The 12,284-nt window shown below is 47.0% G+C and overlaps 2 protein-coding genes across 2 annotated transcripts in view; both read left to right on the forward strand.

The window, feature by feature from the left end:
- The window catches only part of LOC120910546 (zinc finger protein 850-like), a 1,103,195-nt gene that overhangs the window by 377,282 nt on the left and 713,629 nt on the right, over positions 1 to 12,284 (forward strand).
- The window catches only part of LOC120910116 (zinc finger protein 501-like), a 35,889-nt gene that overhangs the window by 4,292 nt on the left and 19,313 nt on the right, over positions 1 to 12,284 (forward strand). The window contains exon 4 of the mRNA XM_040321988.1: positions 465 to 530. Coding sequence (XP_040177922.1) covers positions 465 to 530 — 66 coding nt within the window. The remainder of the gene's footprint in view (positions 1 to 464; positions 531 to 12,284) is intronic.

Consider the following 12,284-nt stretch of genomic DNA (forward strand, 5'->3'; position numbering starts at 1 on the left):
CCAAGATTCCACTGTTTTCTTGTCGGATTTTCCGATCGTGTGTACGCGGCATTAGTCTTGGAAGATTTTATTTTTTTTCCCCATATTTTGTTCCATGCCAGAGCTCTGTGAAAGTGGTGACTGTTAGACCAACGTGACTTTTTTTTTTTCTTGCTGACTCAGCTTGGAGTCCATATATGATCTGCAAACTCTTCATCATATAAAATCCAGCCAATCCGATGTAGTAACAATCCACTAACGCGTTTTGGATAATGAAGCCTCAGTCATAACTATTTATTATTCTAGAATTCGCAGATCATATATGGACTCGGTGTGAAGACTTTTCTGATTGATCTGGGAGAACAGGAGCCAAGCTGTGAGATCACCATTTCCACTTATTCCACCGACGGGGGGAGGAGCTAAAACTCCAGTTATTTGTCATCTACTAAGATGTTTTATATTTTTTTTTTCCTTCTTTCCAACAGATGGATGTGATGTGAGGAATTCCTCGGAGAGACATCTTCTATTATCTGCTGATTGCAAGTCAGAAGATAATGTCATCACACAGGATCCTCCAGGAGGAAATCCAAATACACTAAATATCCATGTAAGATCTCACACTGCAGATAGATCAACAGATCCTTCTAATCCCGAGGAATCTTCTTCACCCCATGAAGGAGATCACCGAGGTGACAATCTATTCTCATGTTCAGTGTGCGGGAAATCTTTCACTCATCAAGGAACCTTTGTTAGACATCAGAGAATTCACACGGGTGAGCGTCCTTATTCGTGTTCAGAGTGCGGGAAATCTTTCATTCAGAAAACAAAATGTATTCAGCACCAAAGAGTACACACAGGAGAACGTCCTTATTCATGTTTAGAGTGCGGGAAATCTTTCGCTCGGAAAGATAATCTTGATAAACACCAGAAACTTCACACGGGTGAGCGTCCTTATTCATGTTCAGAGTGCGGGAAATCCTTCAGTGGAAAAGATTATCTTATTAGACATCAGAGATATCACATGGATGAGCGTCCCTATTCATGTTCAGAGTGCGGGAAATCTTTCACTCATAAAAGAGACCTTGTTACTCATCAAAAAATTCACACAGGTGAGCGTCCTTATTCATGTTCAGAGTGCGGGAAATCTTTCACTGGAAAAGGACCTCTTGTTAAACATCGGAAAATTCACACAGGTGAGCGTCCTTATTCATGTTCAGAGTGTGGGAAAACGTTCACTCAGAAAGGACATCTTGTTACACATTCTAGAATTCATACAGGTGAGCATCCTTATTCATGTTCAGAGTGCGGGAAATCTTTCTCTCTGAAAGGGCCTCTTGTTAGACACCTTAAAATTCACACAGGTGAGCGTCCTCAATCATGTTCAGTGTAGGAAATCTTTGATTAGGAAAAATGATCTTGTTGAACATCAGAAAATTCATACGGGTGAACATTCTTTATTCATGTTCAGCGTGCGGGAAATCTTTCACTAGAAAAGGAAACCTTTTGCAACACCAGAGAATTGATATGAGTGAGCTTCATTATTGATGTTGTAGATCAGGGATCTCCAGACTTCGGCCCTCCAGCTGTTGCAGCACTACACGTCCCATGAGGCATTATAATGCCATGGAACGTGTAGTTCTGCAACAGCTGGAGGGCCGAAGTCTGGAGATCCCTGATCTACAACATACATTGTTATATAAAATGAAATAGTTCAACTAGCCATAATGCCGAATCAGTGTGAGCCCAGAGCGTGTCTCTTCAGGCGTCCCCAGCAGAGTCCCTCCTTGCATCAGGTGTCCCCAGCGGAGACCCTCCTTGCATCAGGCGTCCCAAGCGGAGACCCTCCTTGCATCAGGCGTCCCCAGCGGAGTCCCTCCTTGCATCAGGCGTCCCCAGCGGGGTCCCTCCTTGCATCAGGCAGCAGAGTCCCTTGGCTCTGGCTCTCACAGACTGGTGTTGTGCCAACATCGGTTTCCCCCAGAAAACCTGTTACCCCTGGCTGGCTCTCGGCTGAGATCGGAACTCATCCATCCTCATCCAGCCTACTGGACTGCAGCTCCTCCCTTTCCCCCTCACAATGTTATTTGGCCATCTACCGTCCCCCGCTCCTGTCCATGCCCCCTGTTTTTATGGTGTTGTACTGAGACTATGGAAACCATGGGCAGGGGGCAGTAGATGGCCAAATAACATTGCGAGGGCTGGAGTACCGATCTGAGAGCTAGGGGGAAACAGGAAAGATCTTGCGGCGTCGGCCATGTTTTTGAAGCCAGAAACAGATCCGATTCCAGTCCTGATTTCCCGGGGGGGAAAACAAATCCAGGGATTTTAATCGGGACGGCCTCTGACAAGGGTCCCAAAACTGGAACTGTCCCGGGAAAATCATGACTGTTGGCAAGTATGCAGTCTCTGCTCTAATTCATCCCAAAAGTGTTCCATGTGGTTGTGCACTGGTGGACAGTCATTTTGGAACAGGAAGGGGCCGTCCCCAAACTGTTCCCACAAAGTTGGGAGCATGAAATTGTCCAAAATGTCTTGCTTCTGTTGATGTCTTCAGAGTTCTCTTCAGGGGTTGGGCTTGGTCCCTTAGCTCCAGTGAAAACAACCAAACACCATAATCCCCTCTCCACCAAATGATTTGGACCAATGCACAAAGCAAGGTCCATAAAGACATGGATGAGCAAATTTGGAGTGGAGAAGCTTGACTGGCTTGCACAGAGTCCTGGCCTCCTGGAACAGGTGCCTTTGGGGTACTATTCCTCCCACTGACACCAATAATGGGCCAGTTTTTGTTCCTACAATACAAATCATGGGACTCTGATCCTCCTACTAATAGGGGCAGTACTCCTCCTATTGACCACCAACCCTGAGGCCATATTTATTCTCACTGATGCCGGGCCTGGGACATTTTCTGCTCCTGCCAGTCACAATCCGGCCCCCCTAAAGTCTGTAGGACAATAAAACTGGCCCTTTGTTTGGAAAGTTTGGAGACCCCCCTGCATTAGATGATACAGCTGCACACAGGCAGGCTTAGCCCTGTCAAAGCTCCAGCCATGAACTCGGCTCGCCCTCAAAGCAAAACAGTCACTCCCAGCCTGGCTAGTATTTCTGCCTTTAGTAACGTATAGTCCCATGCTGACTCTGAGACCAAATCACAATTCCCCAGTTGAGGATCTGCAGTCAGGAAAGGGGCCAGTACATCCACCCATTCTTTCTCAGGCAGACCTTCTCTTTGTCAGGGCTGGGCTTCTAGAAGCTCTCTTCTCAGTGCTCAAGGCTGCTCAGCTGTCGGTTAATTACCAGCCACTCATTGTTTCCACAGTGGCTCACCTGGTTACCATTACCTGCCTCATCAGTCCAGCCTACAGCCAGCCCCTTCTCACTATTTATACTGCCTTGTTCGTGTCTTTTGTGCCTTCGCCTTATTGAACATATCCTGAGTGTTTCTGCTGAGTTCCTGTTGAAGACTTTCCCCGACTGACGTCCCTTCTGGTTCCTGATCTCTGGCTTCCGACTACGCTGATCTCTGGCTTCCTGATTACCGGCTCATCTGATTACCGGTTTTGGCTTCCGAGCCCTGGCTTATGTTTTGACTATGTTCCTGATGTGTATTTTATTTTTTTTCTATTACATTAAAGGTGTGATATTTTTTAACTGCATTTTCTGTCTCGGTCTGATTCATGGTTCCTGACACCCTTGTTGCAATCCACTCAGACATAGAAACTTCAACGTTATCCATGGTTGTCATCTTTTGCACGGTCCACTGCACTGCTTCACACCGGAGCCATTTCCCAGCCTGATGGGTCATTGCCTTCTGTAAACCCCACTGACTGTCCAACCAGTAAGCAGTTTGTCTCTTGTTGAGCAGCGACTGTCTGTGCCAGGACCTGCTCCTGGTGGGCCTGTGCTTGCGTATTATCCAGTATCAGTTGCTTAATCCGTTCCTCCATTGCTTTATCTGATGCTTTTATAGTCTGGGCAGCTTTAACCCAGGACACGGGTTTGACTCGCACCCCATAATCTCCACCAATTGTCAGGATCCGAGGGGTTAACAGGCAGCTGGGAAACAGTTCAATCAACTTAAAATATGTTTTATTCAGCAAAACAGAAGATGACAACAGTCTACATGGGCAGCTTAACAATTTAAGGAACAAGCCTTGTTTTGACGCTTGTTGTTTACAATTTAAAATCAGTATTTTGTGCTAGAAAAATACTTGGAACCCCCAAACATTATATATATATATATATATATATATATATATATATATATATATATTGTCTACGCTAAATATCTAGTCTACACTAAAAGAAGAGTGTGTGTGTGTGTGTATATATATATAATGTAGCGGCCTGCTACTTTCTAGCCGGCGCTGCTTTAAGTTTAGAGGGTGGTCTGAGAGTTAGTTGACTCGGACTGTATGATTTTTCTCAAAATTTGGGCCTCTGTTCCACCCATGGCTGTACTGTGAGTGACCACTATTGTTGTCTGGGGTGTTGTTATCATCCCTGGCCGAGGGTGGCAGCAGTCAGGTCAAGGTGTTTTGAGTGTTCCCCTTCAGCAGCCAATCAGAGGGAGTTTATCGTCCCGCTGTGCATGCTGGGGAGGAGTACTTAAAGCGGAGGTTCTGCCGATTTTTTTTTTTTTTTTTTTTTTTTTTAAAAGCCAGCAGCTACAAATACGACGGCTGCTTACCTGTCCAGCGCGCCCACGATGTTAGCAGCCGAGGCTGATCAATTTCTCGGTCCTCGGCTGCTTCCGCTGCCATCCTCGGTGAGGATGAGCGAGGATCGCGGCACGCCGTCACTGGTCCCCGCTCTCTCCTGGGAACAGTGTTTCCCAGAAGACAGCGCGCGGGGGGGGGGGGGGTGACGTGACAGACTGGATTCCCCCGCGGGGATCAGAACCCGGAAGTGGTGCAAATACCTGTCTCAGATATCTGCACCCCCCTGAAAGGTGCCAAATGTGACACCGGAGGGGGGTAGGGATCCAAAAAGCGGAGGTTCTCTTTTTGTGTGAACCTCCGCTTTAAGGGACAGACATCATTGGTTCGGGGTCGTTGCCGATCCTGGTCTGTCGTCCCACCACCCCCCGTGTGTGGCCCTCCTGGCCGGGGGTGCGTGTTCAAGTGTTCCTGGCTCCGGGACCATGTTGGTCCAGGGTTGTAATCTACCACGTAGGCCTGGTAGGCAGACTGGGTCTACGCACACAGAGTGGTCCTGTGTTGTCCGTCCTGAGGGAGCAAGCCACTCGATGAAGAACCTGTCTTGGAGAGCACCGAGCACGAGGCTGGTATCTCAGGAGAGGCCTTGAACTTCATCGAAGGACGCACTATTACTGAGAGGCTGAGTGATGGTCGCCTGTCAGTTCTGAGTTCACAAGAAGTTATTCAAGAGAGATCCGGGTGCTTAATCATGTGCTGAGAGGAATCTGGACCGAATATATCTCCTTCTCTGGGAAGGTCTGTGGCAGAGACTTTACCAAGTTTCCGTATGACATCCTGGCTGCTAGGTTAGTGAAAGAGGCCTATCCAGGTGCACAATACCCACTCTGGCTAGAGTGGCGACGAAAGCTACGTTGCTGGAAGCAGGAGTGTTTCCGAACAAAAGTTATACACCTGAACCTGTTACCCTTCCACCTCTTCAACTACCACTTTTCTTCTTCTATAACGTTTGGTAAATAGACCCAATACATCCAAATATAGAGCCATTTATCAAATGTTCATCCAATGCCTCTGGTTTATAGACCGGATACATCCTAAATATAGAGCAATTTATCCAACTTTCCACCCAGAGACTCTGGTTTATAGATCAGATACATCATAAATATAGAGACATTTATCTAACTTCGTCCAGAGCCTCTGAATTATAATCCAGATACATTGTGAATATTGAGCTATTTATCCAACTGTCCATCTGAAGTTGCTGGACTGTAGAACAGACACATAATAAATATAGCGATGGAGATCTTTTCCTAATCCCTATTATATCGAGTGAAACATGGACATAGGAAGAGTGTGATTGTACAGACACGGGAAGTGAAAACACAGCTGGAGAGGAAGTGATGTCAGCTGCAGACAGGAAGTAATAGTAGAACAGGAAGTGATGTAGAGGTCTAAAAAAAATGTCCTGGGTGAGAGGCGAGTTGTGAGGAAGTAAAAAGAAAACATTGTTGGAATTGGCAGCAGAGGAAGTAATAATATTAATTTATTTAGAAGGACACAAGGATCTCTACAAGGACGTCATGATGGAGAATCAGCCGCCCCTCACATCACCGGGTAAGAGGAGACTTTATTGTAAAGGAGAGAGCAGTACGGAGGCTCCACCTAGATCCCCCATCATCTGATAAACACATAGAAACAATGTATTCAGTCAGTATGTGTGTTTCCTACAGATGGATCCAGTAATGGGAACCCACCAGAGAGATGTCCCCGTCCTCTGTATTCCCGGGATTCCACACAGGAAGTTCACACCATCCCCCACCATCATCAGGTAGGTGGGACTGAGCAATTAGAACTCCCAGAGAGAATTCTAATTTATGAGATGATTTTCTTCTATGTAATATTTCAGTCCTTTAACAATTGTAATCTGACATCTCTGGGGCTTAGGGTGAAGAACTAAAAGACGTGAAAGTTGAGATAAAAGAAGAAGAGACTTTGGGTAGTGGAGCCCAGCAGTTTATCGGAGAGGGAAATCCTCTGTATTCCCAGAATTCCACACAGGAAGATCACACCATCCCCCACCATCATCAAGTAGGATGGACTCGTTATAAAGAACACTGAAATATTTCTGGTTTTGTGAGATGACATTCTTCTATGTACCGTATTTATCGCGGTATAGCGCGCTCCCGCGTATACCGCGCACCCCTAAAGTTGCCCCCGAAATTCCTGTAAAAAAAAAATGTTATATGATTTTATTACTTACAGTTTTGTTGTCTTCCCAGAGTCCATCGTCCGGTCCGGCGTCCGTCTGCGGCCTCGGTGGTGTCCTCCCGGCTTCTCCAGCGCGCGCCTCAAGTCGAGTCCCCGCTTCCCGCGCTCAGTTCGAATGCCTCCGCCGACATATACCTAGTGCAGTACACTCGGGTACATTCGGCAAGGCTCGGCTTCGCTCGCGCTCATGCTCTGTGACGTTTATGCGTGAGCACGAGCGAAGCCGAGCCTAGCCGAATGTACCCGAGTGTACTGCACTCAGTATATGTCGGCGCAGGATTTCAAACTGAGCGCGGGAAGCGGCTATCGGCGTATATCGCGCACCCACGATTTTCCCCTTATTTTAAGGGGAAAAAAGTGCGCAATATACGCCGATAAATATGGTAGTTTCTTGTTTTATTGCTTACTTCTACATCTGATGCCTTTGCTCCCTGCACCATTAGTCCTGGTTTCCAGCTCTTTCTTCTTTCTTCTTTAAGCACCCTATATTTTAACCCCCCCCCCCGTTTTTGTGTTTTCTTTTTTTTTATCAATATATGTAACTTTGTGGGTCTTTAGTTCATTCACATTCCAAGACAATATTGCAATCACACACCTTCCTGGAGAAACGGCCTGCAACTGTAAAAATGGGTGCTGAAGCGATCACCAGCTGGGAACTGGAACAGCAATTAGGGTTGTCCCGATACCACTTTTTTAGGACCGAGTACAAGTACCGATACTTTTTTTCATGTAGTCGCCGATACCGAATACCGATACTTTTTTTAAATGTCCCCCCCATATGCAGCCATGTCCCCCCCATATGCAGCCATATCCCCCCCATATGCAGCCATGTCCCTCTAGCCATGTCCCTCACATATGCAGCCATGTCCCTCTAGCCATGTCCCTCACATATGCAGCCATGTCCCTCACATATGCAGCCATGTCCCTCTAGCCATGTCCCTCACATATGCAGCCATGTCCCTCTAGCCATGTCCCTCACATATGCAGCCATGTCCCTCTAGCCATGTCCCTCACATATGCAGCCATGTCCCTCTAGCCATGTCCCTCACATATGCAGCAATGTCCCTCTAGCCATGTCCCTCACATATGCAGCAATGTCCCTCTAGCCATGTCCCTCACATATGCAGCCATGTCCCCCACATAATGCAGCCATGTCCCCCCACATAATGCAGCCATGTCCCCCCACATAATGCAGCCATGTCACCCCACATAATGCAGCCATGTCCCCCCACATATGTCCCTCTAGCCATGTCCCTCACATATGCAGCAATGTCCCTCTAGCCATGTCCCTCGATGCGGCGGCGCGATGCGGCGGCAGCGGTGGGGGGGGAAAGGGGGGGAAAGTATTCTATTTAGGTATCGGGGGTATTTGCGCGAGTACGAGTACTCCCGCAAATACTCGGTATCGGTCCCGATACCGATACTGGTATCGGTATCTGGACAACCCTAACAGCAATCATACAAACATATTCGCCAGCACACCGTGGATCGTACAGAACGGCCAAAAATGTATTGCAGTGAAAACATCACAGGGATAGCAACGTTTCGAGGTCGCGCAGGGCCTCTTCGTCAGACACTTGCCTGACGAAGAGGCCCTGTGCGACCTCGAAACGTTGCTATCCCTTTGATGTTTTCACTGCAATACATTTTTGGATGTTCTGTACGATCCACGGTGTGCTGGCGAATATGTTTGTATAGTTCATTCACATGTCATCATGGGTCCAGTAGACTGATAAGCTCACCTCTCCTAGTCTGAGCTCTAATGTACAGGTACTACAAGAGCCTGATACCAGGTCACATTTCGGTCATTACACTGCTTACATTTTATAAAAAAAAAAAAAAAACACACATTCAGTGATGTATTAATAATTACATAGCTGCTGTCATGTGTGTCTTTTAAATCTGCCTGGAGTTCAGCCTTAGTAGATGTTTTCTATTATTTTGGGGTTTAGGGTGAAGAACGGATTAAGATAAAAGCTGAGGTTAAAGAAGAAGAAGTGGAGACGTATGTGGGGGGTGATCAGCCGTCCACGGAGGAGGTTGGGATGATTATGAAAAGTGAACAGGATGAAATTTCTCTACCTAACGACACAAGTAAGTAACAGACGTTATGGAAGTAACAGGCCACAGTCTCATTTTAGTTCTGAGTATAAGGATTGTATTTTTAAGGAAAAATTTTAGATAACTAATGTTGGAGGACAGTGGGGAAGGTTCCGAAGGTAAGGGTACCGTGGCACTAGGTGAATACTACTGAGTGGCTGGGTCCTTACATTTTGGCCAGCTGTAGAGCAGAACCCTCCTAGAGACCATGCTTGGAACTGCGGCGTGCAAGGCCTAGAAAAGTAAAAAGCATAATATTTCTCTACTTAAAGCGGGAGTTCACCCGAAAAAAAAATTGTAACATTAGATTGAGGCTCATTTTGGGAAGCAGAATCGGGTGTTTTTTTTTAAATCGAAGCTGTAATTACCGTTTTAGAGAGAGATCTTCTCCGCCGCTTCCGGGTATGGGTCTTCGGGAGTGGGCGTTCCTATTTGATTGACAGGCTTTCGACGGTCGCATACATCGCGTCACGAGTAGCCGAAAGAAGCCGAACGTCGGTGCAGGTGAAGGTTCTGTAGGTAGGGGTAGCTTGGCACTAGGCATACACTACTAAGCGGCTGGGTTGCTAACTTAGGGCCTACTACAGAACAGAAACCTCCTAGAGAACATGCCCAGAAGCATTGTGTGCTATGCCTCACAAAGTAAGTGTGGTGGTTTTCCTCTTTGTCTTTGTGTTGGATATGGTGAAGTGTACAGAGCACAGTGGAGTTGATTTACTAAAACTGGAAAGTGCAAAATCTGGTGCAGCTCTGCATAGAAGCCAAATCGTCTTCCAGTTTTTTTTTTTGTCAAACCTTAATTGAACAAGCTGAAGCTAGAAGCTGATTGGTTACCATGCACAGCTGCGTCATATTTTGCACTCTCCAGTTTTAGTAAGTCAACCTCATTGTTTCAGTGTAAAAAATACAGTTGAACCTCGGATTACGAGCATAATCCGTTCCAGGAGAATGCTCGTAATTCAAAGTATTGCATATCAAAGCGAGTTTCCCCATTGAAGTCAATGGAAACAAAAATAATTTGTTCCGCATGGACTTCAATGGGATGCAATGGTGGGAGGGGGCGCCGGAGAGCCTCGGGAAAGGCCCGAGGACACGTCGGCTGACCTCGGCAACCGTTGGAAAGGCTCAGAAACGAGTATTTCCGTGTCTTTCCGAGCATTGCCGAACGGTTGCGATCGACGATGTTCGGCTCGGCTTGACTCTGGCGCCCCTGCACCTCAGGCCAAATGCGGTAGTGCAGGCCCTATTAGGTTGAATTCTGCTCATCTTGGAAGACAACACTCGCAAACCGAGTCAGAATTTATTTTTAAAAGTTGCTCGCAAATCAAAACGCTCATTAACCGCGTTATTCTTAAACCGATGTTCCACTGTATGTGTAAAACAGCCGCTAGCACAACCTATGACAAACAGCCCAGACAAAATAGCGCGAATCATTACAGCTATTCAAATGAAAGCTGTGATGTTCCCCGCGGGTATTAACCAGTCGGCGGCAGCGGGGATGCGGCGGGATGCAGGTAAGGGGGACATGGCTGCATATGGGAGACATGGCTGGATATGGGGGGGGAGACATGGCTGCAAATGGGGGACATGGCTGGATATGGGGGGAGACATGGCTGCATATGGGGGGACATGGCTGCATGGGGGGGACATGGCTGGATATGGGGGGAGACATGGCTGCAAATGGGGGACATGGCTGGATATGGGGGGGACATGGCTGCATATGGGGGGACATTGCTGCATGGGGGGGGACATGGCTATATGGGGGGGACATGGCTGGATATGGGGGGGGACATGGCTGGATATGGGGGGGGACATGGCTGCATATGGGGGGGGGGACATGGCTGGATATGGGGGGGACATGGCTGGATATGGGGGGGGACATGGCTGGATATGGGGGGGGACATGGCTGGATATGGGGGGGGACATGGCTGGATATGGGGGGGGACATGGCTGGATATGGGAGGGGACATGGCTGGATATGGGGGGGGACATGGCTGGATATGGGGGGGGGGACATGGCTGGATATGGGGGGGGACATGGCTGGATATGGGAGGGGACATGGCTGGATATGGGAGGGGACATGGCTGGATATGGGGGGGGACATGGCTGGATATGGGGGGGGACATGGCTGGATATGGGGGGGGGACATGGCTGGATATGGGGGGGGACATGGCTGGATATGGGTGGGAGGGGACATGGCTGGATATGGGAGGGGACATGGCTGGATATGGGAGGGGACATGGCTGGATATGGGAGGGGACATGGCTGGATATGGGGGGGACATGGCTGGATATGGGGGGGGACATGGCTGGATATGGGGGGGACATGGCTGGATATGGGGGGGACATGGCTGCATATATGGGGGGGGACATGGCTGCATTTGTGGGGGGACATGGCTGCATTTGGGGACACATTTAAAAAAAAAGTATCGGTATTCGGTATCGGCGAGTACTTGAAAAAAAGTATCGGTACTCGTACTCGGTCCTAAAAAAGTGGTATCGGGACAACCCTACTAAAAATGAACAGGTCCTTAACAAGGACAGTGAAGGAAAAAGTATAAAACTTGTTTAGGGTCTTAAACAAATAAAAAATATATATATAAATGAATAATAATATGCACTCTATAAGTAAATATACATATGAATAAAATGCAAAAAATGTATGAAAATTTTAATGATTAAACTTTGCTCAAGTCCATTTGTGACGACTGTAATAGCATGAGTGAAGTAATAATCCAAATGAGTGAAAGTAGATCTTCAGTTAACACAAACGTGATGATAGAAGAAAAGCCGCCACCACTGATAGGAATGAGGCTTACCGGATTGAATGGACTCAGCAAGGCATACGCCAAATGAGTCTAAAAGGAATGTGTGGTGACACTACACCAAAAACACGAAGACCTCAGCACTGGAACTGGCGAACATCAGAGTAAGATAGTCCTAGTTTCCTCTCAGCATTAAAGGGTCACTAAAGGAAATTTTTTTTTTTTGCTGAAATAACTGTTTACATGGTATAGAGACATAAAAGTTAACTGATTCCTTTTAAAAATTATTAAAAATTGAATTTAATCTATCATATAATGTGCCTCTAGTTTTCACTTTCGGTTTTAAAGGTACATACATGAATTTCCGGGTGAGAGGTGAGTCGGGAAGACACACAGAACAAAAACAACAAATCCAGGGCAGTGTTTTGTTTTTAAAATGAATCTGATTGGTTCCGAGGAGTTTTAGACACACAGTAATGACAGCTTAGACCACCGTGAAAATCTCCCAGTACGAT

This window comes from Rana temporaria, chromosome 8 (genome assembly GCF_905171775.1).
Source record: "Rana temporaria chromosome 8, aRanTem1.1, whole genome shotgun sequence".
Lineage (NCBI taxonomy): Eukaryota > Metazoa > Chordata > Amphibia > Anura > Ranidae > Rana > Rana temporaria.